The sequence below is a fragment of the Rhamphochromis sp. 'chilingali' genome (assembly GCF_963969265.1).
Source record: "Rhamphochromis sp. 'chilingali' genome assembly, chromosome: 12".
NCBI classification, from domain to species: Eukaryota; Metazoa; Chordata; class Actinopteri; order Cichliformes; family Cichlidae; genus Rhamphochromis; species Rhamphochromis sp. 'chilingali'.
Genome location: NC_137939.1, coordinates 29,208,086 through 29,233,967, shown reverse-complemented (window position 1 = coordinate 29,233,967; position 25,882 = coordinate 29,208,086). Strand labels below are relative to the sequence as shown.

Sequence of the window (25,882 nt, the reverse complement as noted above, 5' to 3'; positions counted from 1 at the left end):
GCTCCATTAGATTATTTTTCAACAATGTGCCTCATACAGTATAAAACAGCCTCTTTAAAAGTATTTTGTTTCAATAGTCCCGTATGAAGTATAAGAAAAGTATATGAACAAATCACTTAACTAGACGCCCCAAAACTACTTTACAAAGAAAGGGCATTGTATCAGAATTACATACATCTTGCAATCACAGTTCACATTATAAGCCATGTAGGACAGTAATTTGGAAATGTGAGCAGAAACCCATACTAACATCATGAATACGCACCTCAGACCATAAATGATTCATGTGAACAAATGTCACACGATAAATTAAGTCTTTTTAATCAAAATATACCAGGGATGTGTATGAATAAATGAATGCTAATTCATTTGAGAAAACAATTTAAAGAGTAATTTGAGTAGGTGAACTTAGGCTGTAGCACCAAGTTTAACTTTACTTCACATATTGGAAGTTTAACAGAAAAAAAAGAAAAGAAAAAATGCAATCAACTAATTTAGCAACGCAAGAATTATAAAAATAAAATAAAAATTAAGAACACAAACACACAGGCCTAGAGACTGCTCGACAACCCAGAAACCAGCGATCGCAGTATTCCCCAACCAGTCTGGGGTGGTCGCTGGCAGTAGTTAGATTTGTCACAAAGCCTTGTATAAGGCTTGATTATTATAGTTTACTGGGCTCCACTTGGTTCCAAGTAACATATCCTTTGCGAATCATATGGCGAGTGTGGACTTCAAAGAAGTATAACCAGACAGCTCAGCCATGATGTCTTCAGCTGTCCGTCTCCACAACAGGCTTTAGACTCTGACGGAGACGATGACTGATTACTTATTCCTGTTATACAGTCTGCTGCCTGGAGCGCATGTTAGTGCATTAAATTCTCCACAGACGAGTCTGTGTGGTCACAAAAAAAATCTGGCAAGTGCCCAGATGTCTGCTTGGCCCCCATCTGATGATGACATTTACAGAGCTCTGACCAATCACCTGTGGATAAGGTGATGCACTGAAACCTTCCTTGTGATTGGTCACTAACAGGTCTCTACAGTCTTACATCGTTACCTTGGAAGAAACAGAGCTGTCTACTAAAAGCAAACTACTTGCCAAGAAGCAGTGAAACTGTACAAGGGTGACACAACTTAGAACCAGACGTTCAAAGCAGAAGCTGCACCTTTGAAACATGTTTTAGCATTAAGGCACAATTTTTATCAGTTTTTGGTTGCGTCACATTTTTAAGTTTCACTAAGACTTGGTGAGTCGCAGTATGAACCAGGAAAGATATTTATATGATACACACTTTATCATGAACCTGGTTTTTGTTCTTATGCCTTTCATTTACACTTCAGGATAAATCATTTTGATAGTCTGATGGCACATGTGGTTAAATCAAAGCAGAATACAGTAAGGTCACATCATTCACAGCGGTTAGCAGCAAAGTTGGTGAATAAAACAAAGAAGGCTGATTGAATGAAAAAAAAAAAAAAAAATAGTGCTACAAAAATATTACCTAATTTCTAAAATAACTTCATTTTAAATCTCTGTAGTACACGAAGCATGACACTAAGGAATGATGACCACTACAGCTGTCCCGAGGCTTCTCAAGACCAAGTTACAACCCTGGTATTGGACCATACGACTCTTTGTGCAGTAAAAAAAAAAAAAAAAAAATGTAGAGCATTACATTGAGTGTCTCTCTTCTAAGACTGTGCAGTACTGAGTGTGGAAATTATGACAAATGTTAGAACTGTGTTTAGTAACTTGAAATTTTGATGTTTAAGAGGCTTAAGAGACTGATTTTAAGAGGGCAATACTGATATTTCATATTGTAGGATTTCTATTATTATTATTAAGACTAAGAGTCTTCAATCTACCAATTTGAAAACTGACAGCATTAGTGATTTAAAGGTCTTGAAGGAGTTATTTGAAAGCTGACTGCAGTTCTTTGAATGCGGCTCGTCTTTGTTTCTGCTCCTCAGCTTGCTTTTTCTTGACCTCTTGTTCCTGGCGGATCTCTGACTCAAATCGGTTGGATTCATTGATGGCCTTGACCTGTTCAACAGAAAAACACAAAGCTGCCTTAGTAAAGAAGTGAGAATCACAAAATAAAGAAGAGAATCCTCTGACCTCTAAACAACAGCTTTCAGGGTTTTCATCAATCTACTATTAATTTGTACCTTTAGTTTTTAATCAGTGAGTGAAACGCATACACATGTGACATAAATGCTGAGTCATGTCAAGATGAGGTGATAGACTCAACCACTGGAAAATATTCTACTTCCTTGCTTGAAATGCTTTTGCAGCACATCTTGGATTACTGCCAACACTTATTACCACACACCAGTGTGTGAATGGGTGGATGACTGGATATGTAAAGCGCTTTGGGGTCCTCAGGGACTAGTAAAGCGCTATATAAATACAGGCCATTTACCATTTATTACAAAGCACAGTCCAATCAGTAGCAGAGGATCAGTTTTTCATATTGGTGTGTAGAACTCACACAGTCAAACTCACACAGCCACTAATCACAACGTTGCATGTTAAGGCAGAGATCAACAACAAGGTCAAAAAATAAACACATTAAAAGTAAGATAAAAAAAAATAAAACAAGGAGAAATGTCTTAAAATGAACAACTACAGGAAGATTAATCTACACGAGGTCTGTCAGCTTTAAGCGACCTGAGGTACGAGGTAACGGCCTGAGACCAACTTCCTGAATTCAGATGACAAAACATGTCCAGGATGGATAATAAGGCAGAGGCCAGCCACCCTTTGGAGAAAGCTCATATCTGCAATCTCATCCTCTCAGTCACTACCCAAAGCTTGTCACCATAGGTGAGGGGCATAGATCGACTGGTAAATCCAGAGCTTCGCTTTTACTCAGCTCTCTCTTCACCACAAGAACCGATCCTCAATCGGTGAACAAGACTCGGAGATACTTAAACTCCTCCACTTGGTCAGGGATGAGTTCCTGCCCCAGAGTGGGCACTCCACCCTATTCAGCTGAGGACCATGGATATAATAATAATACTTTAAATATTTTCCAAGGGTCTCTTGTGTTCAATGTGGAAACAAGATTGCCCACAAATAACGCTCTCGCCAAATAATTAGTCTTGATTTCAATTATTTGTATGTTTTTAGGAGGTGCAATGCATCCCTGTTTCTCTGTGCCACTAATGAAATGATGTGTTTTTCACTAGAAAGTTGGGAATCATCTGGTTCAAATTTCTGTGTAGAGTTTGCACAGTTTCTCTCTGAGTTTGCTCCAGGTACTCTGGATTCTTCCCATAGTTTAAAGAAATACATACTAGGTTAATTGGTGATAAACTAAATTGACAAAAGACGTTGATGAAAGTTAAGTGCAATGACGAGGTGACATGCAATGATCAGAAAGACTAGGAAAATTCTATAGAATAAATCCTACTCTATTCCATTTCAACTTACTTTAGCTTCAAAAAAGGTCTTGGCTCCTTTGACCCCCTCTGTAGAGACGTCAATTTCAGAGAGGCGAGCAAGGGCACAGAGGCCGCTGTCCTCTGCCAGCTCTCCTGCTGCTGCCTTCCTGAAAATCAGTAGGAACTGTGGAAGACAAGAACAACAAACAGATACTGATAGAACAGGAACTTCGATTCTGACTCTGAATTTTAATTTAATTAAAAAAAACAAAAAAAACAAACAACTCTCTTGCTTCACCTCTCTGAAGCTGAGCTTGTTGTCGAGGTCTTCATCCACCTCTTTGATCATATTCTTCAAGCCGATGTGCGTCTGCGGAGCTCCAAGCTTCTCCATCATCAGCTTCAGCTCCATTAGGTCAATGTAGTTGTCCTTACCAGCATCATACCTTGACAGAATTAAACAGAAGAACAACTGTTGCTACATTTGCTGAAAGAGTTCATGCTGGTTCTGACAGAAAAATGACAGAATACGCAGTGCATCACAGTCAGGGAGGAAATTATTTGAACCCCTGCTGATTTTGTAAGTTTGTCCACTAACCAGTCTACAATTTCAGTGGTAGGTTTATTTGAACAGAAAAAAATCCAGAAAAATGCATTGCAAAAAAGTCATAAATTGATTTGAATTTTCATGAATGAAATAAGTATTTGATCCCCCATCAATCTGCAAGTTTTCTGGCTCCCAGGTGTATTTTATACAGGTAACAAGCTGACATTTGGAGCCTTTTCAGCTCGTTACCTGTATAAAAGACAGCTGTCCATAGAAGCAATCAATCGATCCAGATTCCAAACTCTGCACCATGGCCAAAACCAGAGTTTTCCATGGATGTCAGGGACAAGATTGTTGACCTACACAAGGCTGGAATGGGCTACAAGACCATCGCCAAGCAGTTGGGTGAGAAGGTGACAACAATTGGTGCGATTATTCGCATATGGAAGAATCATATAATAACTGCCAGTCTCCCTCGGTCTGGAGCTCCACACAAGATCTCACCTCGTGGAGTTTATGATAATAAGAACTGTGAGGAACCAGCTCAGAACTACTCGGAAGGAACTCCATCAAACATGGAGGTAGAAACGTGTTTTGGGGGTGTTTTTCTGCCAAGGGGACAGAACAACTGCATCACATCAAAGGGAGGATGGATGGGGTGAGAACCACCTTCCTTTAGCCAGGGTACTGATAATGGGTCGTGGGCGGTTATTCCAGCATAACAATGATCCAAAACACACGACCAAGGCAACAAAGGATTGGCTCAAGAAGAATGTTAAGGTCAATATTAAGGTCTCGGAGTGGCCTAGTCAGTCTCCAATCCCACAGAAAATCTGTGGAGGGAGCTGAAGGTTAGAGTTGCCAAACATCAGCCATGAAACATTGATGTCTTTGCAGAGGATCTGCAAAGACGAGTGGGACAAAATCCCTCCTGAGATATGTGCAAAGAAAAAAAAAAAAAAAAAAAAAAATATCTGACCTCTATGATTACCAGCAAAGAGGGGCAGCCATCTGGCATAGCCGGTTGAGGGTAAAAGAAGACAACCAGAGATTAATAATAAATAATTATTAAATGCAGAGTGGTGGATAAGCTAGGGATGTTCCTAGTGATCAATCACTTTGTCAACTAAACAAAGAAAAAAGTTTTAGTCGTCTAAAACTAGGAGGCACTCAGATATTAAGGTGCACTTGAGAACCGTCTAATAGAGCATATGAACAAACTAATAACCAAAGGTATTTAAAACTATTTATCACATTTTTCAGTAATGACTTTGTCGCACCGTGACTTAAATGAGGGGCTTATCTGGAGTCAGGTCCAAGGGGCAGCAGCAGGGAATGAGGCGACATTTGGTGAAATGCAGAGAAGGCTGGACATATTGCTAATCCATCACCCAATGAGCAAGTGGTTTGGTGATGGCGGGAAGGAAAAACTCCTTTTTAACAGGAAGAAACCTCCAGAACAACCAGGCTCAGGGAGGGGCGGGGCCATTTGGCGCAACCAATTAGGGGTGAGGGGAAGAAGACAGGGGCAGCAGGGTGGCACGGTGGTTAGCACTGTTGCCTCACAGCAGGTCCTGAGTTCAATTCCACCATCAGGCCGGGGTCTTTTTGTGTGGAGTTTGCATGTTCTACCTGTGTTTGCATGGGTTCTCCCACAGTCCAAAGACATGCACTTAGTAGGGGATAGGTTAATTGGAAACTCTAAATTGCCCATAGGTGTGAATGCAGGAGTGAGCGGGAATGTTTGTCTCTGTCTACGTGTTAGCCCTGCGACAGACTGGTGAGACTTGCAGGCCATACCTAACCTTCCTGTATACCAGGGGTGTCCAACTCGAGGCCTCGAGAGCCAGTGTCCTGCAGGTTTTAGATCTCACCCTGGGTCAACACCCCTCAATCACATGATTAGTTCGTTACCAGGCCTCTGGAGAACTTTAGGACATGTTGAGGAGATCATTTAGCCATTTCAATCAGCTGTATTGGATCAAGGACATATCTAAAACCTGCAGGACACCGGCCCTTGAGGCCTGGAGTTGCCCACCCCTGCTGTATACTGTGCCAGCCACTTGGTTATGGCATTGCTAGGGACATCGTTACACAGCCTGCACCTGGTTTCTTGCCTGGTGTGCTAGAGCCCAGCCTCTATCAATCTTGTGCTTAGGGCTTGTTCCTATCTTTCATTCCAGCCATTGGTAGGATTTCTCAATATCAGCCACTTCTTCTATCTGCTGATGCTGCATGCCGTGCAGGGGCTTGTCCTCCTATGATGGTTCCTGTTCTTGCTCCTCTTCTTTCTCAGTTTCAGCTGCCTAAAGTATTCACTAAGCACATAATCAGTTATAGCCATCTTTCTGATGTACTCATGGATCTTTGTTCTGTGGTTCTGAACCCCTAATGTGTTTTAATTTGCTGTAAGAAGAGACATGGTGATATTCATAGGGGAGCACAGTTAGGGGGCAAGTTAAACATGCACTGGAGCCTGGAATAGGAGGTATGCCCACAGGGAGCAGAAACTGAAGGAGTGTCAGAAATAGTTGTTGACTAATTGACTTTGTTTAAAAATAATAATAAAAAAATAAAAAAAAACCTGACAGATTAGTTGACTGCCAAACAATCCTTAGTTGCAGCCCTACTCTGCACCTTACTAAATATCCCCTAAATAAGTTAAAATTACATTGTTAATTTGTTGTACAACGATCTCATAAAAGCAACAAGATGAAACATGTTGTTAAAACAAAGGTTTTCTATGGAATTATGTTTCTTCACCCTGAGTTGTAAAAGAATTTAACTTTCTCCGTCTCCAAAAAGGAACACCGTTGATGATAACTGTAACAAATGTGCAGTAGGGGGAAGTGGCACACACCGTTTAAACTAAACACATTTACACAGCAGCTTATCAGTTCAAACTGGAATGTTTGAACTGATAAGAACTAATCCATTAGTTCTCACAGCTAGAATTACTCATGAATGGGGAAACGTCTTCTCAGTTTTTTAATCAATTTAGAGAATCCTGCAAACATGTAGTTGTTCCTTAGTGTGTTAAGAGGGTAAATACACTGTTAAATGTAATTAAACTGTTAAATCTTAAACTAACTGTTAAATTGCAGTTAATGTCAGAGTAGAACGCTTGCATGTACACGCCAGCCTCTATCAACTTGTATAGTGGGTGCAAGTTTTCTTCCTGCAACATACAAATGTGATTTTGTTTCAGGAGAATGTATTTTCCTTATGTTGATGGCATGAAAATGTTTGGACATTCTGCAAAATTACGTGATTTGATTACGTGACCATCTCACAAAAAAGCGGAACAGCACCCCCATCGTGTTTCTACGTCAGTACGTCCGGTCATTTCATGTCATTTTTAACCTTCATTGTAACTGCATCCAGTTAAGGAGAGCACCACTCTTTAAACAAAAATGTTTTTAACTCCCAAGACAAATTTACAAGAACAAACTGTAAAGCCCTGATGTCTCAGGAACAGTAAAGAGTTTATGCCGTAAGCAAAAAGCACTTAAGTGGCCTAGACAGGCCGAGACAAGATAGAAACTTGAAGAATCTGGGTTGGGCATTGCAAAGAAGCAGCCATGACTTGTGAACATGCAAACATTTCTACCCCGATCTGATTTTTACTGTACTACAAAATTCTTAAACTATGTTTTCTTTGTTCTTTTAAAACAAAGTAGCAAAGAACAAAACTTGATAAATGTTATGAGCTTGAAACAATCTTTGAATGTGGTGTTGGAATGACCATGTCAAGATTCTTCCTGCTGAGAATTTTAAATGTGATTTCTGGCATTTGCAGCAGGCAAATGGCATTTAGTTTAATTACATCTAAGAGAAGACGGACAGTTCTACACTACATTTCCAAAACAGGGCAACTCAATCAAAATCATCAAGGATTAACATTTCAGAGGAGGCTGCTGCAAAGTACATTTCATGAAGAAAGAGTAGTTGAGTTTACTGAAATTAAATGTTTGCAACATCTGGAAGAGGGTTCAGGCCAGCACACGTGAGACTGCCATGGGCTCCTGATGTCTTCCATAGGCAGAACTTCCTTTTTATTTTAGGTAAATCTCTTATTTGCAAAGACTCATAAAATGAGGACTGGTCTCCTAATACACCTCATAACGGTCAGACCTGCATGTAACAGGTTATTAACAAGACTCATGCAAAGCTGTGTTTGTGGTTTAGCCATTTATAGTCTTCTGTAAAACAACATTACCATTAACTGTAAATAACAACTAATTATCAGTCAGCACTATGTCAGACAACAACAACTAAAAATGAACTTCTTAACCTGACTTGAGTTGCCTCCATGTTTCTTCTTTACAGTGATGATGTGACATTTTTTTAATTGTTCTTTTGCAAATGTGTGAGTGTAGGCATTACTGTTCACCCTGGAAATCACATATGAAGGATAATGCAGACAGCCAAAGAAACAGCGCGCATATATCTATATCCATATTTATATCCATAGGGAGGAAGACAGACACAGTTGTTTATTCTGTCATTTGTAGTAGATGGATAAGGCAAGTTATTTCCTGTTTAATTACGATTTGAGCTACACCAGCAAACTGTCAAGTCAACTTCCTTAATCTCAGTGCGTAATCTCAATGCTACTTCCTTGAAAACCAGTGCCCAGTAAAATGACATTAAAATGGGGGCAGCGCTGTCTATAGGCATTTCCAAATTATAGCTCAATTTAACAGGGGGATATTGTGAAACACTCACGTTTTGAACAAAGTTTCCATATCTTTGATCTGCTTTCGAGAGAACTCCTTAAACTCAGTGTAGGGGTTGAAGACCTTCATGCTGGGTAGGGAGTGTTCACCAATCCCCTCGTTCAGCTCTTCTCGCCGCAACAGTTTAGCGCCCAGCTCCGAGTTTGCGTTGGCCGTATTCGCTTTCTCTTCCGAACCAGTGTGCTGTCCGGGAGCATCCACGGCGACAGGATCCTCGGATCCTTCTTCTATCTGCAGCCGACGGCTGAGTTTGGACGAGAGCTCATCTGTGGCCATTTTCAAACCAGGAAACTAATAATCAAGAGACGGACACATGTCTGATAAACGTTTTACAGCCAGAGAATACAGAAACAATACAGAATGTATGTCAAAATCACAAAAACACTCACCTTTCTTTATTTTTCTGTCAAATAATGCAAAGTTAACATAAATATCTCCACTCCAGAATGTACAGGACGCCAGATAACTGTTCAGTACGCTGTCACGTTTATCACCACACCTTTTAAAGTGGCAGTTAGCGTAGTTGTAGGACGGGCGTGTTTTCAGACTGTCGTGCTCAGAAGCCACTAAAGCCTTTTAAGCCTCGAATAGTGTCCTGAATTTTACAAAAACACAGGCAGCCCCTGTGTTCTTTTCTTTAAAAAAAAAAAAAAGTAAAAGAAAAGAACATTAAAACACACCTGGCTGTATTTCATTATCTCACCATGTTGCTCCACTCCTGCGTGTCTTCACCTTTCTGCACTCCTAGTTATCCTTCTTATCTATGTTTTATTTATTAGTTTTAATAACATAACATCCGACAATGTACCACACCGGGAAAAGTCCCATAGTCCTTTTAACCAATAGGAAAAAATGACTTATGATTATTTTAAACGTAACTCAAGCAATAAACCAGTGTTGTGTTTACACATATAAACAACTTAGCAGAGAACCAATTTTGGAACTTGTAACTATGGTACTGACGACAAACAACACATAGTTGTTCCACTTTCTTTAGCTGAATGGTGTTATCTCTGGTATTTCAGTTTGACAGGCGTTAAACGGTATTTTTGCACCAACGAGTTGATTTACAAAAAGAACTTGGCATATCTCGGCCTGGTGTGCAGTGTGAGCTTAAAAGCAAAACTGCCCACTGCACACAAACAAATAAACAATAATAAGAATTGTAAGACACACCTAGACACAGTCAATATGTTCAAATTTGCTCATTTATTTACACAAGCTTTTCCACGGCACAAGCCTGTGAAATGACATTCACTACCCATGTGTATGCTTTGCACACTTTGTTTCTCCTTCGCACAGCATGTCCTGCTTGCGCTGTCACACTCCCACTCTCCTCTTCCACAGACCAGCTTCTGACACTGCTTTTTAGCCTCGTCATAAGCTGCTCTGCCACCTACTCTCTTACCAGATACTAAAAATAAGGGAGGCATGATTAGAAAGATAGTCCAATCTCACTCATAAATGTAGACATTAAAATACTTTGCAAAGCCCTTGCAAGAAGATTAGAAAAACTCACTCCATTCATAAATACATGCTGATCAAACAGGTTTTATCAAGGCAGACACTCAGCCAATAATACACAGAAATTAATTAAGGTAATAGATTATTGCTTTGATTCATTATTCATAAATTGGATCAAAACACTATACAGCTCTCTAAATACATCTGTTAAGACAAATTATGTTACATCCCAGAGCTGTCTAAATCTAAAGAGGTGCACCAGACAGTGGTCCATTTTCATCAAACCACTAGCAGCAGCAAAATGTAGATATTAAAGGAATTTAAACTGAAAATACAGACCATAAGATAAGCCTATATGCTGATGATGTATTGCCTTTCCTTCTGAAGACAATAACATTCATAGATAAGTTCTCATCCATATCAGACTACCCCATTAGCTGGAGTAGATCAACAGTTCTACATCTGAGCTGCGAATTTCAGAACACCTCCACCAGTCCACTACAATTAGGTAACATTAGATAATTAGGTATAGATTTTTCGACCAGGCTCTCACACTTGGTACAATTGAATCATATTCTCCCACTAAGAAGAAGAAGAAGATCCCACGCATTGGAATACTTTACTCATATCACTCATGGGAAGAGTCGCACCACTTAAAATGATGGTTCTGTTTCAAATAGACAACTGGTTCTTGCTGATCTCGAATAAACTCTTTACTGCCTGGTTTAAGTCACTAGAAAAAAACCATCACGTATAAGTTTGAAAACTCTATTAAAGCCAAAAAAACCAAAACAAACAATGGTGGTCTACAACTACCAAAATTGTATTACTCCTTCTTGACCAATAGATTGCTTTATCTTTCGAAATGGATCAAATCAAGCTCGCCTGTGGCTGCACCTAGAAGAAGCATTGTGTGGGAAAGTGAAAATCTCTAGTCTGCCTTTCATAAGCCTAGAAAGCATTAAGCATCATAACTGCTTTAAAAGCCTTAACATAAACACCTCTCTGACAGCCTGGTGGGAATTTTTAATAAATAGCTCATTCTTGACTTATCCCATGTAAACTAACATCTATTTAACAATCCAGACATCTGCCAGAAACTTGCTGGTCTGCGTCCTTTGAAAGCTCTGAGGAGGGGAGGTCCATGGAGGTTTCCAGAATGTCTGGGGTATAATAGCAGGCCAGAGGGCAGGCAAGCAGACAAGGAGGTGAAGCAGATGTCCAGGTGAGACCAAACTGTGAGAAACAACAACCTCTAAATTCAAGGAGAACAAGGTTACACAGGGAAAAGCAGGTAGAGGAGGTCTACAAGTCCAGAGGTTCTGGCAGAGGTTATGTGAAGACTATCCACATGGTTTAGTTGCTGTATCCCAACCTCACTGAAGCTGAGCATCTTGGCTGACGTAAGTGAATTAGATAGGGAAACAAAAACATCACATATAGTCCTTACTGCCCTATGCATTGCTAAGAAAATTATCCTCATAACTGCAAATGAAAAAAAAAAAACAGTTTGTGTATTACTCAATGCAGAATTTTACTTCTAGATCACATTAGTTTGGAAAAAACGTCTGTCTCCTCGAAAAAACAAAAAAACAAAAAAACAAACTACTGGATGAATTTATTTCTTATTGGTCTGCACTGATCAGTTCCTTTACTCAGTTGGGGGTGGTCGGCTATAGTCACATTTCCCTGTGTGGCTTGCAGGTGGCTGGGGGTGAACTCTAGGTCTAAGGAAGTCTGGCAGTTTTCTGGGGTCCTAAAGGTTGCAGCTGCTGTTTTGTGGCATACGTATGTCTGCTTTGGTCGGTGGTGGTGGGTGGCTGTGAGGAGTGCTGCCTTGTAGTCTTGGGATGTGGGGCCTGGGGTGGCGGGTGGCTGGTCTCCCTTGCGCAGGTCTGGGTGCAGGGCCCAGGATGGACCAGTTGAGCGGATGGCGTCACAACGGGACCCACACACAGATTCAATCACAGACACCAAGGATACAGTTCTCACACAAGCTTTAGTGCAAAACGTAAAAGTAAACAATGGCACAAGGAGAGATTGCTTAATTTGCTGGGAGGAGAAGACTAGGGAGAATCTTGTGGCTTACTTGGCAGGAGGAGCGGAAGAAGCTCCTGGGAGAAGTAATATTGACCGGGTGAGTGTCCAGAGAGATGGGAGTGTGAAGTGAATCCAACCTGGTTTGTACAGTGATCCAGAGCAGTGGAAGGCAGGAAGGCGGTGAAGCATGATCCAGAAAACCTGAAGCAGCCTGAGAATTTCCAAAATGGTGACCAGCATCCGGGTAGAGATGCAAACTGCACACAATGTGAGAACAAGGTAAGTTAATTATAGACGTGACTTGTGAAGCAAAGGTGGCCTGTTACTAACACGGGTTAGATAACAAACTGGCGAGGAACAGATGTGGACATTGGTCTTAAATACTGCCTGTTGATACTCCTGGATCAATGACAGGTGAGCATAACGGCCACCGTGCAGGGGAAAGCACAGCGTTCGATAATGTCGACCATAATATCCTATTAGAGCCATTAGAGCACGCTGTAGGTATTACAGGTACTGCGCTGCAATGGTTTGTATCATATCTACAGTGGGGCAAAAAAGTATTTAGTCAGCCACCGATTGTGCAAGTTCCCCCACTCAAAATGATGACAGAGGTCAGTAATTTGCACCAGAGGTACACTTCAACTGTGAGAGACAGAATGTGAAAAAAAAAATCCATGAATCCACATGGTAGGATTTGTAAAGAATTTATTTGTAAATTAGGGTGGAAAATAAGTATTTGGTCACCTCAAACAAGGAAAATCTCTGGCTCTCACAGACCTGTAACGTCTTCTGTAAGAAGCTTCTCTGTCCCCCACTCGTTACCTGTATGAATGGCACCTGTTTGAACTCATCATCTGTATAAAAGACACCTGTCCACAGCCTCAAACAATCAGACTCCAAACTCTGCCATGGCCAAGACCAAAGAGCTTTCGAAGGACACCAGGAAAAGTATTGTAGACCTGCACCAGACTGGGAAGAGTGAATCTACAATAGGCAAGCAGCTTGGTGTGAAAAAATCAAATGTGGGAGCAATCATCAGAAAATGGAAGACATACAAGACCACTGATAATCTCCCTCGATCTGGGGCTCCACGCAAGATCTCATCCCGTGGGGTCAAAATGATCATGAGAACGGTGAGCAAAGATCCCAGAACCACACGGGGGGACCTGGTGAATGACCTGCAGAGAGCTGGGACCAAAGTAACAAAGGTCACCATCAGTAACACACTACAACGGCAGGGAATCAAATCCCGCAGTGCCAGACGTGTTCCGCTGCTGAAGCCAGTGCATGTCCAGGCCCGTCTGAAGTTTGCCAGAGAGCACATGGATGATACAGCAGAGGATTGGGAGAATGTCATGTGGTCAGATGAAACCAAAGTAGAACTTTTTGGTATAAACTCAACTCGTCGTGTTTGGAGGACGAAGAATACTGAGTTGCATCCCAAGAACACCATACCTACTGTGAAGCATGGGGGTGGAAACATCATGCTATGGGGCTGTTTTTCTGCCAAGGGGACAGGACGACTGATCCGTGTTAAGGACAGAATGAATGGGGCCACGTATCGTGAGATTTTGAGCCAAAACCTCCTTCCATCAGTGAGAACTTTGAAGATGAAACGAGGCTGGGTCTTCCAACATGACAATGATCCAAAACACACCGCCCGGGCAACAAAGGAGTGGCTCCGTAAGAAGCATTTGAAAGTCCTGGAGTGGCCTAGCCAGTCTCCAGACCTCAACCCCATAGGAAATCTGTGGCGGGAGTTGAAAGTCCGTGTTGCTCGGCGACAGCCCCAAAACATCACTGCTCTCGAGAAGATCTGCATGGAGGAATGGGCCAAAATACCAGCTACTGTGTGTGCAAACCTGGTAAAGACCTATAGTAAACGTTTGACCTCTGTTATTGCCAACAAAGGTTATGTTACAAAGTATTGAGTTGTATTTTTGTTATTGACCAAATACTTATTTTCCACCCTTACGAATAAATTCTTTACAAATCCTACCATGTGGATTCATGGATTTTTTTTTTTCACATTCTGTCTCTCACAGTTGAAGTGTACCTCTGGTGCAAATTACTGACCTCTGTCATCATTTTAGGTGGGGGAACTTGCACAATCGGTGGCTGACTAAATACTTTTTTGCCCCACTGTATCTAATAGACTCCAGTTTGTTGGAGAGTCTTCTTCACACACTGACGTTAATTATGGAGTTCCACAGGGTTCAGTGCTAGGACCAATTCTGTTTACATTATACTGCCTCGGGGAAGCATGTATGATCAGATTATTATGCATGCTTCCCATTAATGGCCTCATATTACCACATCACCCTATTAGAGCACATCACTCTCACACTGCAGGTTTCTTCTGTTAATTTGTGCATTTTACTCTGTGAGAGGAAGTTCTCACTCACTTCCTGTATTTATAGCTTCCTGTTTATTGTTGACTTCACAGAAAGGGACAAGATGAAGAGAGGGAAGAAAACTGTTGTCATTTAATAGAAGTGCATTTTAGGGTTTTGTTTGCTTTAGTGTTGTATGTAATATTGTAAAATGTAATGTACACTTTAGAAGTGTGTGTTTTGTTGCTGGTGAAAAGTGAGTAAGAGGATGATTATAATATTTAGTCTCATGTATGTGTCTTACATGGATGACTGTATTCTATTTGTATGGACTAGCCCATTGGAGGCAATTTTGTTTGTATAGCTTGAGAGTATTTAAACAGAAGAACTTAGTTGTTCAAGAGACGAGGACCAGGTCAGTGTGCATGTGAGATTCATTTTGATTGGTTTAAGTTTAGTTATGTTTATTTGTCCAAGGCAGCTTTTGAGTTATTGATTCTTGTAAATATTTTTTGTCACAATGTTTGCAAATAAATCACCTGCTACATTGGACAGCATCTGTTTCCTGATCTTCTTCAGCCACTTTGGCCAAGCCATCTCAGTCATTTTGCAGAATTTAATTTCCTGCTCTTTTAGTTGTTCGGCTGTTTTGCAGGGTTATACAAAAATGTTTTCATGAGCTTTTGACTGAGATTCTGAGGTTTCTAAAGCTACGACTGATGTCTGTATTTAAAAAGACTTTGTGTCACATCATACTAAACCTGTTCCCAGGGGCAAGAGGGACTTAAGAAGTTAATAAGTTGTATTTGGGGAACTCCTGACTGAGGTTTCCCTGAGTCAAATCACCAAGAACAATGACTAAGGAGTCCCTGTTTCTCTGCTCCACACAGCATTTGCTGAGCAAACAAGCACTGGGCTTGAGGTTGCATGTACACACAGACCAGAATAAATTAATAAAACTCATGTGGGGAGATTGCAGTGAATGAAAAAAAATATTCCAGATGACTGTCACCAAAGCAGTTGCTAACAGGAAGTCATATGATTGTTGGGTTCTCTGTTGTATTACTGTAGGGTCTACCTTACAATACAAAGCACCTTTTGGCGACTGTTGTTGTGATTTGGTGCTGTATAAATAAAAATAAAACTGAGCTGAAAGCAGTGTTTCTGAATAACACTGAGCATCTTCTTCAGTGTTATTCAGTCCCATCTTTGTTGAGTCCTCCAGCAGTTCCTAGAAAACAAGTTAGATGCGTAAAGGTAGCATGTGTCAATTTCATGCTGACAATGCATTGTCAGCATGAAATTGACTCTTCTCAGAGCTGTAGCCAAGGATGGAAACATGTTTCCATCCTTGGCTACAGCTCTGAGAAGAGCCAACCCAGCTAAGGTCCAAGCAGTTCTGGATTGGCCAGAGCTAACCACTTGAAAACATCTTCAGCGCTGCCTCGGCTTCTCTATGTCTTTTATGTTGCTTCAGTTGTCCAGTCTTAGAATATACATTGGCCACGCATGTCAAAATTCACCTGTCATCCTGCCAAAGTTCAAGTTGCTACAATGTTGTCATATACAGACAACATTGTAGCAACATTTACCCATAATGTGAATCCTTAGACAAACAAAAGTCTCAGAGACGTCTGAGTGGCTGTCTGCCACCTGTCTTCAAAACAAAACTTCTCCCACTCTCCCAGTTGGTCTGCTGCATCATACCTGGAAGTGCCACTGGTCCCATATTGCACTGGATTTTGCTACCTGACTGCCTCCATCTGCAGGTAACACTGTCGTTCTCACAACTGACCGTTTTTCACACGCTGTGTACTTCATTACTCTCCCTAAGTTCCTCTCTGGCCATGAAACCCCCCACATCGGTTTACTTAGAAATAACTCAGGAAGTAAAAGTTATCAGCAATATTTTATTATCTTAGACAAATGCATTTATATGATATTCCGGTGCATACTCCATACCAGTTTTGAGTGTTCAAAAATCAGGCAGGTGGTAGTGTGCTCTGACTCGGCAGCTGTTCTTTCAAGTCTACAATCATTTTGTTCGTGACAAGGCAGGGCATGCTGTATGCTATTCTGGAGACTATAAGAAGGATAAGGTGTTGTGGTGGCAATATTCACTTTCTTTGGGTGCCAGCTCATGTAGGGATCAGTGGAAATGAAAAGGTGGATAGGTTGGAAAAAAAGAGCGTTGACTAAAAATAGGACTGAGATGGCAATTACAAGCAGTGGATCTGAAGCAAAAGCTATTGTTTGGAGGCAGGTTGTTAAGGAGTGGCAGACGCGGTGGGACTCGGGAAGTAAGGGCAGACAATTGTATCATCTTAAGAAGGAGGTGGCAAGTAGTAGGTAGTATAGGGGTAATAGGAGAGATGAGGTGGTCATTACCAGGCTTAGACTGGGACATTGTGCATTAAATAAAACACTACAGATGATAGGAGAACATGAGACGGGGCTTTGTGGAGTGTGCCAGGAGGAGGTGGAGACAGTAGAGCATGTAATACTGCGGTGCAAGGGTTATGATGTGGAGAGGTCAGTTCTGCAGAATAGGTTGACGGAGCGGGGAATTGGGGAATTTAATCTGAAGAGTGTGTTGGAGGGTAGTAGGGCACAGGTGAGGGAACTGGTGGGGTTTCTGAAGGATATAGGTGTTTATGAAAGAGTGTAGGGTTTTTTTGTTTTTGTTTTTGTTTTGATACAAATTGTAAACTCACTGTCTGACCCATACTCCGGAACAGTAGGAGGCGGTAATGCTCCTTTACGTTGGTTGCCAACCGCCGTTAAACACAAAGAAGAAGAAGAAGACTCCATACCAGTTGGTGGCGGTAATGCACCAATTCGTTGTTTGTCAACAGCCAATGAATACAAAGAAGAAGAAAAAGAATCAGCAGAATATCGTCAAGCATAGGAACTCGGCTGGAGCCACTTCCATCATGTCAGGATAGAAAAGCAAACAAACAGCAGACAAAGCTCGGTCGAACCATCCTTTTCCGAAACGGAGTCTTTACGATGGAAGGCGAGGAGGAGAGGGGTGTTGTTCGTGTCAAAGTCAAGGTGGGAGAATGATGGTTTCTTTGACTTCCACATAGGCTGCCAAAGACTGCTAACAGCGAGCAATCATATTATCGCATAGGTTAAATTGGCTGTTTAGACAGACACGCTCCCGCGTTAATGTTAAACATCGAAAATATGCACTCCGTAAACTGGATGTTTAGCAGTGTGCCATAACAGAGGGGGCCTCTTCTATTTATTTGGGGGTTTTCGGTAGAATTGCTTCTTCTCGATGCCGATCAGTCATTGTCCCTGTCAGTTTACACTGAGTAAACCTGTAATGTACACCTGACACGGTTATCGGTCATAACACGTTGACAATATCCAATGCAAACATCGGGCTGTCACAGAGGTGAGCTGACGTCACTTGCCTGCCCAGAAAATGTGTGCGTATTGTGCCTGTAGGTATCCCCGGCGGTGTTGTTTCCCCTGCGTCGGGAGCACGTCCGGTTGACTCCGCCTCCATTACAAACAGCGAGACGTGGAAGTAGCGATGTTTACTTTAGTGCAAAACTGAAAGATGACTGTCGTTACAAACAGAAAATGATACATTTATTGTTCTCACTTTATGAGATTATTTTAACAAACCGACGACCTTTTGCCCGATAATCATTTTTATCCTCCTGTACCTTCACTGCATAAAGAGCTAAAACTCCAAAATTTCAGGAGTAGCTGGTCATTAGAAGAAGTGTTTGTGAACTAAAAATCAAGAATGAGGGAAACTCTTTGTCCGTGATTTGGAGAGCCCAGTGGGAAGTCTGCCGGGGATGCCGTGGCAGGACAGGTGCACCAGCATTTTTGTTGTGTCAATTGTTATCTGCATCAAAGACATAACAGCTTATAATGTTACGAACCTTTTTGCTGTATGTTGCACAATACTTCAAAGTTTAAAGGTCATAATATGACAAACTTCATGCAGAGGAAAGAAATGTACACTGTATACCCTGCATCATTTAATTATACTGTTAAATTAATGGCCTTTTTGTGACACAAAAGAAATTCATAATACTGTTATAGTTGCATAAATAAAAGTAGGGTAGAATGTGTAGAAACTAAAAAGCTAGTTTCTACACATTATTTCTATCACATTATCAGATATCAAAAAGGTTTAATATTCGAATGCACATTTGAACAAAATGTATTCAAATATTGAACCAAATAATAATGTTGATTGATATAAAAACCAGAAAAAAAATCCCTTCATCCTTCAAGCTCGAGTCCTCTACCAGAGTCTTGGGAGCTCAAGGGTCCTGCACGGTATCTTTGCTGTTCCTAGTACTGCGCTCTGCTGGACACCACTACTGTATCCGGTTGGTCAGCCATCACCAGTTTATCCGCCTGTATCTGAAAGTCCCACAGAATCTTAACTCGGTCATGCTCAACCACCCTAGGGGGCGTATCCAATTTTGACCTCGTGACGTCCAGGACATACAGATGTTCCTGTACACTATGCCGGCCACTTGGTTATGGCGTTCCATGTATGCCCTGCCTGCTAGCATCTTACACCCTGCTGTTATGTGCTGGATTGTCTCAGGGGCATCTTTACACAGCCTGCACCTGGGGTCTTGTCTGGTGTGACAGACCCCAGCCTCTATGTGCTCAGTTCTTGTTCCTGTGCTGCCATGATTAGTGTCTATGTGCTGTCACTCCAGCTTTGTCCAGCCACTGGTAGGATTTCCAGCCACTTCGTCTATCTGCCGGTGGTACATACAGGGGCCTTTCCTTCATGATGGTTCTTCTTGCTCCACTTCTTTCTTAGGTTTCTGCTGCCTGAGCTGTTCACTAAGCACACAGTCAGTTGTGGCCAACTTCCTGATGTACTCATGGATGTTTGTTGTCTCATCCTGGACGGTGGTTCAGACACTCACTTGCCCTCTGCCTCCTTCCTTCCGCTTAGTGTACAGTCTCAAGGTGGTGGATTTGGGTTGAAACCCTCCACACATGGTAAGGAGATTGATGTAATCTCTCCAGCATGTCTTGGGTTTGCCTCGGTGCCTCCGTCTGGTGGGCCGTGCCCAGAACACCTCACCCAGAAGGCGCCGAGGAGGCATCCTAATCAGATACCCAAACCACCTCAACTGGTCGTGCTCCTTTTCCAGCTGAGGACCACAACCTCAGATTTGGAGGTGCTTGTTCTCATTCCCGCTGCTTTACACTTGGCTCCGAACTGCTTTAGTGCAAGCTGGAGGCAACCACCAAGGCCACATCATCTGCAAACACTGTTTTTCCCATGTGAGCGTTGAAGTTTTCCAGTAGAATGACAGAAACACTAGATGGATCACCCTAAAGCATCCCACTCAGTGACCCCAAGAAGGCTGGCTAGTCTGAACTGTCCATTGGTGCATAAGCACAGATGACAGTCAGGACCCATTCCCCGACCCAAAGGTGCAGGGAAGCAATCATCTCATCCACCAGCAAAAACCCCAGCATACTGGCAGCAAGGTGAGAGAATACAAGAATACCCATACCTGCCTACCACCTGTCACTGAGACCGGAACAGAGTCCAGCCCCAAGCTGTGCATTGAAGTGAGGCTACTGTAGCTTTATGTATCTGTTAACCTCAGGCTTCTTATTCACCACAGAGGTTACATTCCATGAGTGTGGTCCCATGACGCTTCTTTGGGCTGTGCCTGCCAGCACAGATGGCATAAGGCCCGACCCCCCCAGACGCTCACCTTTGAGCTCCCTCTCCAGGCCTGGTTTCAGGGTGAGACCCCAGTAACCCTTTTGCAGATAGAATAAACAGTCCCTTGATTTCTATTCTTTTCATAGGGGTCGACTTAATCGTGCTTTGTCTGGCCCCTCATCCAGGACAAATTTGCCCTGAGAGACTGTAGCACCCCCTAGGCAACCCCCCACCCCCCAACAACAGAGGATGATGTGGAGCATTATTCCATTAATTTTATGTGTTTTGTATGCTTTACATTCAAATAGACGAATTATTATGTATTTTGTTTTATAATTATTTTACAGTTATGGTCTAGTAACAATGCATTGTTTTTTATTTTATTATAGGGTGGTATAGTATCCCATTGACTTGGTTTGTATCTCTTATTCTCCTACCATGGTTTAACCACACCAAGAATGTTTGTATGTTTACATGTTTGTCAGTGATGAGATTGTAATATGATTTTTATTTATTTATTTATTTTTTCCCAGAAATGTGATGGGGCACTTCCTGTGGAGTTTCGCTCCTTTGCTGTTGATCCCCAAATAACATCGCTGGAGGTTTTGCAGCACATACTTATCAGAGCCTTTGATTTGAATGGGTAAGAATAGTCAGAATGGCCAAACAGACTTATAAACAGAGAAGTGCCCAAAGAATTTATCTAACATTGTTTAAATATCTTTCTTGAATTAGGAAGAGAAATTTCAGCGTTGGTTACCTGTCTCGCGATCGCAGCGGGGCTGAAATGTATATGTCTCTGGTCTCTGACTGGGATTTGGATGTTGCGTTTGTCAGTGCAGCCAGACCATTTCTGCAGCTCAAGATGGATATAAAACCTTCTGAGGACAGTAAGAACACCAGCAACTTAAATCAAGACTGAAAGCAAAAATGTTATAGATTTCTAATTTATGATGTAAATAATATAAATTTTAAAGATCAAAACTACAGTCTGTGGTAGAACATTTTGTTACCCATCACATCCAAACTTTTAAAAGTCTGTTTGCAGAAGAGAAATGATTACAACAAAGAATACCTCTTTCAGATTGAAACCAGGCATCAAAACGTGACACAGGAAGGACTAAAACACTGTTGCTGTTAAATCTGCTTGTCATTATTTCACTGCAGGCCCTGTTTTGGAAGACTGGGACATCATAAGCCCCAAAGACGTGATTGGCTCTGAGCAGCTTCTCACAGAGAAGACTAGATCCTTGGCATCTGCAGCTCTTCCCTTCACCCAGTCTCTACTGTCCCAGGTTCCTTTACCTTTCCTCACTCTGTTTAACCTAACCACACTCTCTGAGCCACGTTTTTGCTGATGCACCTGTTTCTATTCTGTTTAGGTGGGCCGGACCCTGTCGAAGGTCCAGCAGGCCTTCAGCTGGTCTTATGGGGAGGAGATCAAGCCTTTCAAGCCCCCTCTAAGTGACGCTGAGTTTCACAGTTACCTTAACGGACAGGGACAGTTGACCCGGCCTGAGGAACTCAGACTGCGAATCTACCATGGGGGTGTGGAGCCGTCGCTGCGGAAGGTTTAGCACCTGTGTTTGATTAATATTGTATATGAGCACCTTGTACGCTCTAAACAAAATAATCTGGTTATTATTTCTGGTTATTATTTAAACTGAACAAATTCTCGTGCTAATTCTAGCTATCCTGCTATCCTAGCTCTCCCTCTTGGCTGAGAGTTTTAACAGTCAGCCAGCTTGCAACCAGATTTGAACTGATACGTTCAGTCATTTGCGATTTTTGGATGAAAAGATGGAACTTGAAGGACAATTAAGAACATATATGTGCAATTATAGAATTTGTATTTTATGACTTACATTTCTCAAGGATTAACTCCTCTGTTGTCCTCTGTTGGGTTAGGTGGTTTGGCGTTACCTCCTGAATGTCTATCCAGATGGACTTAGCGGACAGGAGAGAATGGACTACATGAAGAGGAAGACGAGAGAGTATGACCAGCTAAAGAGAGAGTGGACAACCCGGGTTAGTCATGAGGACCTTGAATTTATCCGTGGAAATGTTCTCAAAGACGTCCTGAGGACGGATCGAGCTCATCCATACTATGCAGGCTCTGAGGATAGTCCCCATTTGACTGCCCTCACAGATCTACTCACCACATTTGCCATCACTCATCCACAGGTTTGTATTGGCGCATTATCTGGAACGCAAATCTTCTCCTGCAGTCTGAATCTCTTAACCCTCTGTATCCACAGAAACGCCAGAATCTTGGCTAAAAGCTCAACAAACAAATAGAAGAGCATGTAAACACAAATAACATAAACACAAAGCACGGATTCCCTGTTTGCAGAGTCGCAGACAAGTATGTAACATTGAAAGCCGGCATCTCGCAGATTCCAAAACTGCAAGTTTCATCACGCTCCGACCAAAATTCACTGAACCAGCAGCAAAAGAAAACCAGACCACGCTTCGAGTTTGAAAAATAGTAGCATGAATTTTGTCTTACCTTTGCTGTTTTTCATCTAAAACCTATTTTGTCACTGTTAAAGTTCATTAACTAAATAACTCCTTCTCCTACAATGCCTCAGAGAAGTTTTTCATCAAAGGAAAATCACAATTTTCTGCCCGTTACAGAGATTACTGTCTGATAGTGACGGCATGTATGAGAAGAAAAGGAACAAACCAAGACAAAATAACAAGGCTGATATTTTTCTTTAAGAAAAGACTGATTTGCATGACTTTAGCTTTTCTAATGGTTTGCTCAAAGCAATCCAGTTTTGATTCCTTTAAAAGTATTTTAATGTCGGCTGTTTTAAGGAAGAAAGACCACAGTCTTAAATGATACATTTGATGATTGTGACATGACATATAACGTGATATAGAAATGTGTTCTTTGTGCAAACTGTCATCTTTTGTAACGTTTTGCCATTGTGTTGTTTTTCCAGATCTCTTACTGTCAAGGCATGAGTGACATTGCCTCCCCAATACTTGCAGTAATGGACAACGAGGCACACGCCTTCATTTGCTTTTGTGGCATCATGAAACGCTTAGAAGGAAACTTCCGGCCAGACGGGCAGCTCATGTCTGTTAAGTTCCAGCATCTGAAGCTCCTCCTGCAGTACTCCGATCCTGAATTCTACTCTTACCTAGTGTCCCGAGGAGCTGACGACCTCTTCTTCTGCTACCGTTGGCTTCTTCTGGAGCTTAAACGAGAGTTTGCGTTTGATGATGCTCTAAGGATGCTGGAAGTTACTTGGAGCTCTCTGCCCCCAGATCCTCCTGAAACTGAAGTGGAGCTTCTGGGACCACCTCTGGAAGCCAACGAAACAATGTTCAGCAACTTTGAGGACAAGACGGTTGAGGACTACTTTCAAGATAAGGAACAAAAAGAGAAGCAGCGTCGACGGCACATGCTGCGACCTTCAAGAGAAGAAGCAGACATGAACATAAATGCCATCGCTGATGAAATGGACAGGCAAAGCGTGAGCTCGGACAAAGCAAATGTGGGTGACGAGTGTGATATCCCTCAGGTAACCATGGCAAAGACAGATTTGAAAGGTGCTCCCTTCGAGAGGCAGACTAGTTTTGGGGAGTTTAAATATTATACTGCCCGAAATGAAGACAGCTTTGATATGGAGGAGGTTGAACAGCATCCTCCATGTCAACAGGGTGCAGTGGTTTCAGAGTCGATAACGAGCATCCCGAGGCGCCAATCCACAACTGACACTGAGGAGGACACGGGAGAGCAAACACCACTGTTTAAAAATTTTGATAATGATGTTTCTCCACCTCTTTTCCCAAGCAGCCAACCCGTCTGGAAAACTGGCTCCTCTGTCTCTCCCATGTCTTCAGTGTCACCATCGAGTTGGCCTGGTGTTTCTCCAGACTCTCCTCCAAAGTCCACATCACTATACGTGAGCAACGAAAGTGAGGCCTTACCAAGAGCTGGCCTAAACGTGTCAGCTTCTTCTACTCAGTTGCCCAGCAGTACACGCATCAGTTCACCCACAACCCCCACTGCACGGACATCCGTCAGCTCTCTTTCTACTGCTCAAAACAGATCCCTGCTGTCTTCACCCATTTTGTCCTTTGGAAGAGGAACATCTTTGTCTGGTTCCAGGTTGTACTCAAACAGTCTCCTCTCACCTGGCAACAAATCCCCCAGCAGCGCTGCTAATACGCCCAGTTCTCTAAAAGCCGAGACCACTGGCATCAAGCCGTGCTCCTTGCCACCTCCTCAAGAGTTTGGTAAAGGCAACCCGTTCATGCTGTTCCTGTGCTTGTCCATCCTGTTGGAGCACAGAGATCATATCATCAAGAACAGTTTGGATTACAATGAGCTAGCCATGCACTTTGATCGCCTTGTGCGACGCCACAACCTGAGCAGAGTGCTGCAAAGAGCCAAGGCCCTGTTTGCAGAGTACTTGCAAAGTGAGGTGTGGGACTCAGAAGAAGGGGATGAGGTTAGCTCAGACTCTCCAACAACAGCTACTGCTACTCAGCACTCCCCTTCTTCAGCCATCTCTGCTAAGCCCATTTACAGCCCTTTAGCATCTCCACAGTTGTCATCTCCAAACTCAACCTATAATTTGGCAAACACCATTCCTTCTCTGATAGCTCAAAATTCCTTTTCCACCAGTTCCTGATTCTGTTGTACATCACTGGCCTCCTTTTCCGGACTGCTTAGTGGATTCAGCTCTTTCAATTCTGTCTCTAATTAAATACATATATTCCTTAAGGTCAGTGTAATATTTTTCATTTTTCTTGCTTGTTCTCTGGAAGTCGGGATAAAGAACCTAAGAAGCCTTTTTTCCATTGGGGTTGCTGATTCTTGAAGCTCAGTAATTTGGGGATCTGATATTTGACCCTGAGCCTGTCTGAATCATACACTTGGTGCATTTAACCCGTGTTGCCACTTTTATCATGTTTGTTTACAATCTGATTTCCTCTCCAGGAAGCCATGGAAGTATGTTAATTAAAACACGGGAGTTCAATTATTTAAAAACATAATGGGATGGTGGTTTCTTGAACTCATGAGTCAAGTCTTTGCTTTCACTCATCCCGAGTGCACGAACCACTGAATAATTGCAGAATTTGTATGTTTTGTTTTGTTTTTTGTTTGTTCGTTTGTTTGCTTGTTTATTGTTTTTTTTTTAAAAATAACCTCAAGTGTGACTTGTTACTCATAAAATAACATGCTCGATAGGGATGTGACCCTGTGACCCCAATAATTTAATCCGATAATCTAAATTCTTTTAGTTTGGATATTTTAAATAAGTGTGTGTGTGTGTGTGAACAAGGAGCCACTCGCTGACTATTTAGTTGGCATGTTGTTTCATTTCTTTGTATCTTCAAAGCAAACATGCAGAAAGGCATTTGCAGTGACATTCACTGTGCTCGGGAGCACATGGTACACCATCCAGGACTCATTTCTGCCTGAAATTGCTTCCTGTTGAAAGTAGGTTGTCCTCTAAAACACTCACTTGAGGCAACTAGTTGTGAACTGGTGCCATACAAATAATATTGAATTGAAAACATACTTGGCAATATTTGACACATAACACGACCATAGCTGCATACTTATTGGCCAGTAGTTCCTCATAGAGTAGCTATGGTCCAGATGAACTGGTTTACTTATTACAAACATATAGCTGCTGCGTATGGTCCAGTCTCTGCTCTTTAGACG

At 42.0% G+C, this 25,882-nt stretch overlaps 2 protein-coding genes across 5 annotated transcripts; one reads left to right on the top strand and one right to left on the bottom strand.

The window, feature by feature from the left end:
• Positions 1-1,412: 1,412 nt before the first annotated feature.
• efhd2 (EF-hand domain family, member D2) lies at positions 1,413-9,222 on the bottom strand. Its single transcript, XM_080899078.1, has 5 exons — positions 9,066-9,222; positions 8,666-8,967; positions 3,689-3,836; positions 3,440-3,574; positions 1,413-2,047 (listed from the first exon to the last, which is right to left on the bottom strand). Exons 2-5 carry the CDS (start codon positions 8,950-8,952, stop codon positions 1,916-1,918), a joined length of 702 nt encoding a protein of 233 aa, XP_080755204.1. The 5' UTR covers positions 8,953-8,967; positions 9,066-9,222; the 3' UTR covers positions 1,413-1,915.
• Positions 9,223-17,399: 8,177 nt separating this feature from the next.
• Positions 17,400-25,340, top strand: tbc1d25 (TBC1 domain family, member 25). Of its 4 annotated transcripts, none has more exons than XM_080899319.1 (8): positions 17,427-17,570; positions 20,150-20,274; positions 20,727-20,836; positions 20,929-21,083; positions 21,361-21,488; positions 21,576-21,764; positions 22,102-22,377; positions 23,142-25,340. In XM_080899319.1, the coding sequence occupies exons 2-8, from the start codon at positions 20,176-20,178 to the stop codon at positions 24,840-24,842; spliced, it is 2,658 nt and encodes an 885-aa protein (XP_080755445.1). In that variant the 5' UTR covers positions 17,427-17,570; positions 20,150-20,175; the 3' UTR covers positions 24,843-25,340. The 4 variants fall into 4 exon arrangements, with proteins under 4 accessions (XP_080755447.1, XP_080755445.1, XP_080755446.1 ...); XM_080899320.1 differs by lacking the exon at positions 17,427-17,570 and adding an exon at positions 17,580-20,009; XM_080899321.1 differs by lacking the exon at positions 20,150-20,274 and having other exon boundaries at positions 17,400-17,570.
• The last annotated feature ends 542 nt before the right edge of the window (positions 25,341-25,882 follow it).

What these genes read in the sequence shown, in the direction of transcription:
- efhd2 (XM_080899078.1), bottom strand. Translation starts at nt 8,952, where the DNA reads ATGGCCACAGATGAGCTCTCGTCCAAACTCAGCCGTCGGCTGCAGATA. An exon ending in ATGGAAACTTTGTTCAAAAC is followed by an intron (nt 3,837 to 8,665) that starts GTGAGTGTTTCA and finishes AATTCTGTCAAG; the next exon opens with GTATGATGCTGGTAAGGACA. An exon ending in AGACCTTTTTTGAAGCTAAA is followed by an intron (nt 2,048 to 3,439) that starts GTAAGTTGAAAT and finishes TCTGTTGAACAG; the next exon opens with GTCAAGGCCATCAATGAATC.
- tbc1d25 (XM_080899319.1), top strand. Translation starts at nt 20,176, where the DNA reads ATGACGCTTCTTTGGGCTGTGCCTGCCAGCACAGATGGCATAAGGCCC. An exon ending in TATAAAACCTTCTGAGGACA is followed by an intron (nt 21,084 to 21,360) that starts GTAAGAACACCA and finishes ATTTCACTGCAG; the next exon opens with GCCCTGTTTTGGAAGACTGG. An exon ending in TTGCCATCACTCATCCACAG is followed by an intron (nt 22,378 to 23,141) that starts GTTTGTATTGGC and finishes TTGTTTTTCCAG; the next exon opens with ATCTCTTACTGTCAAGGCAT.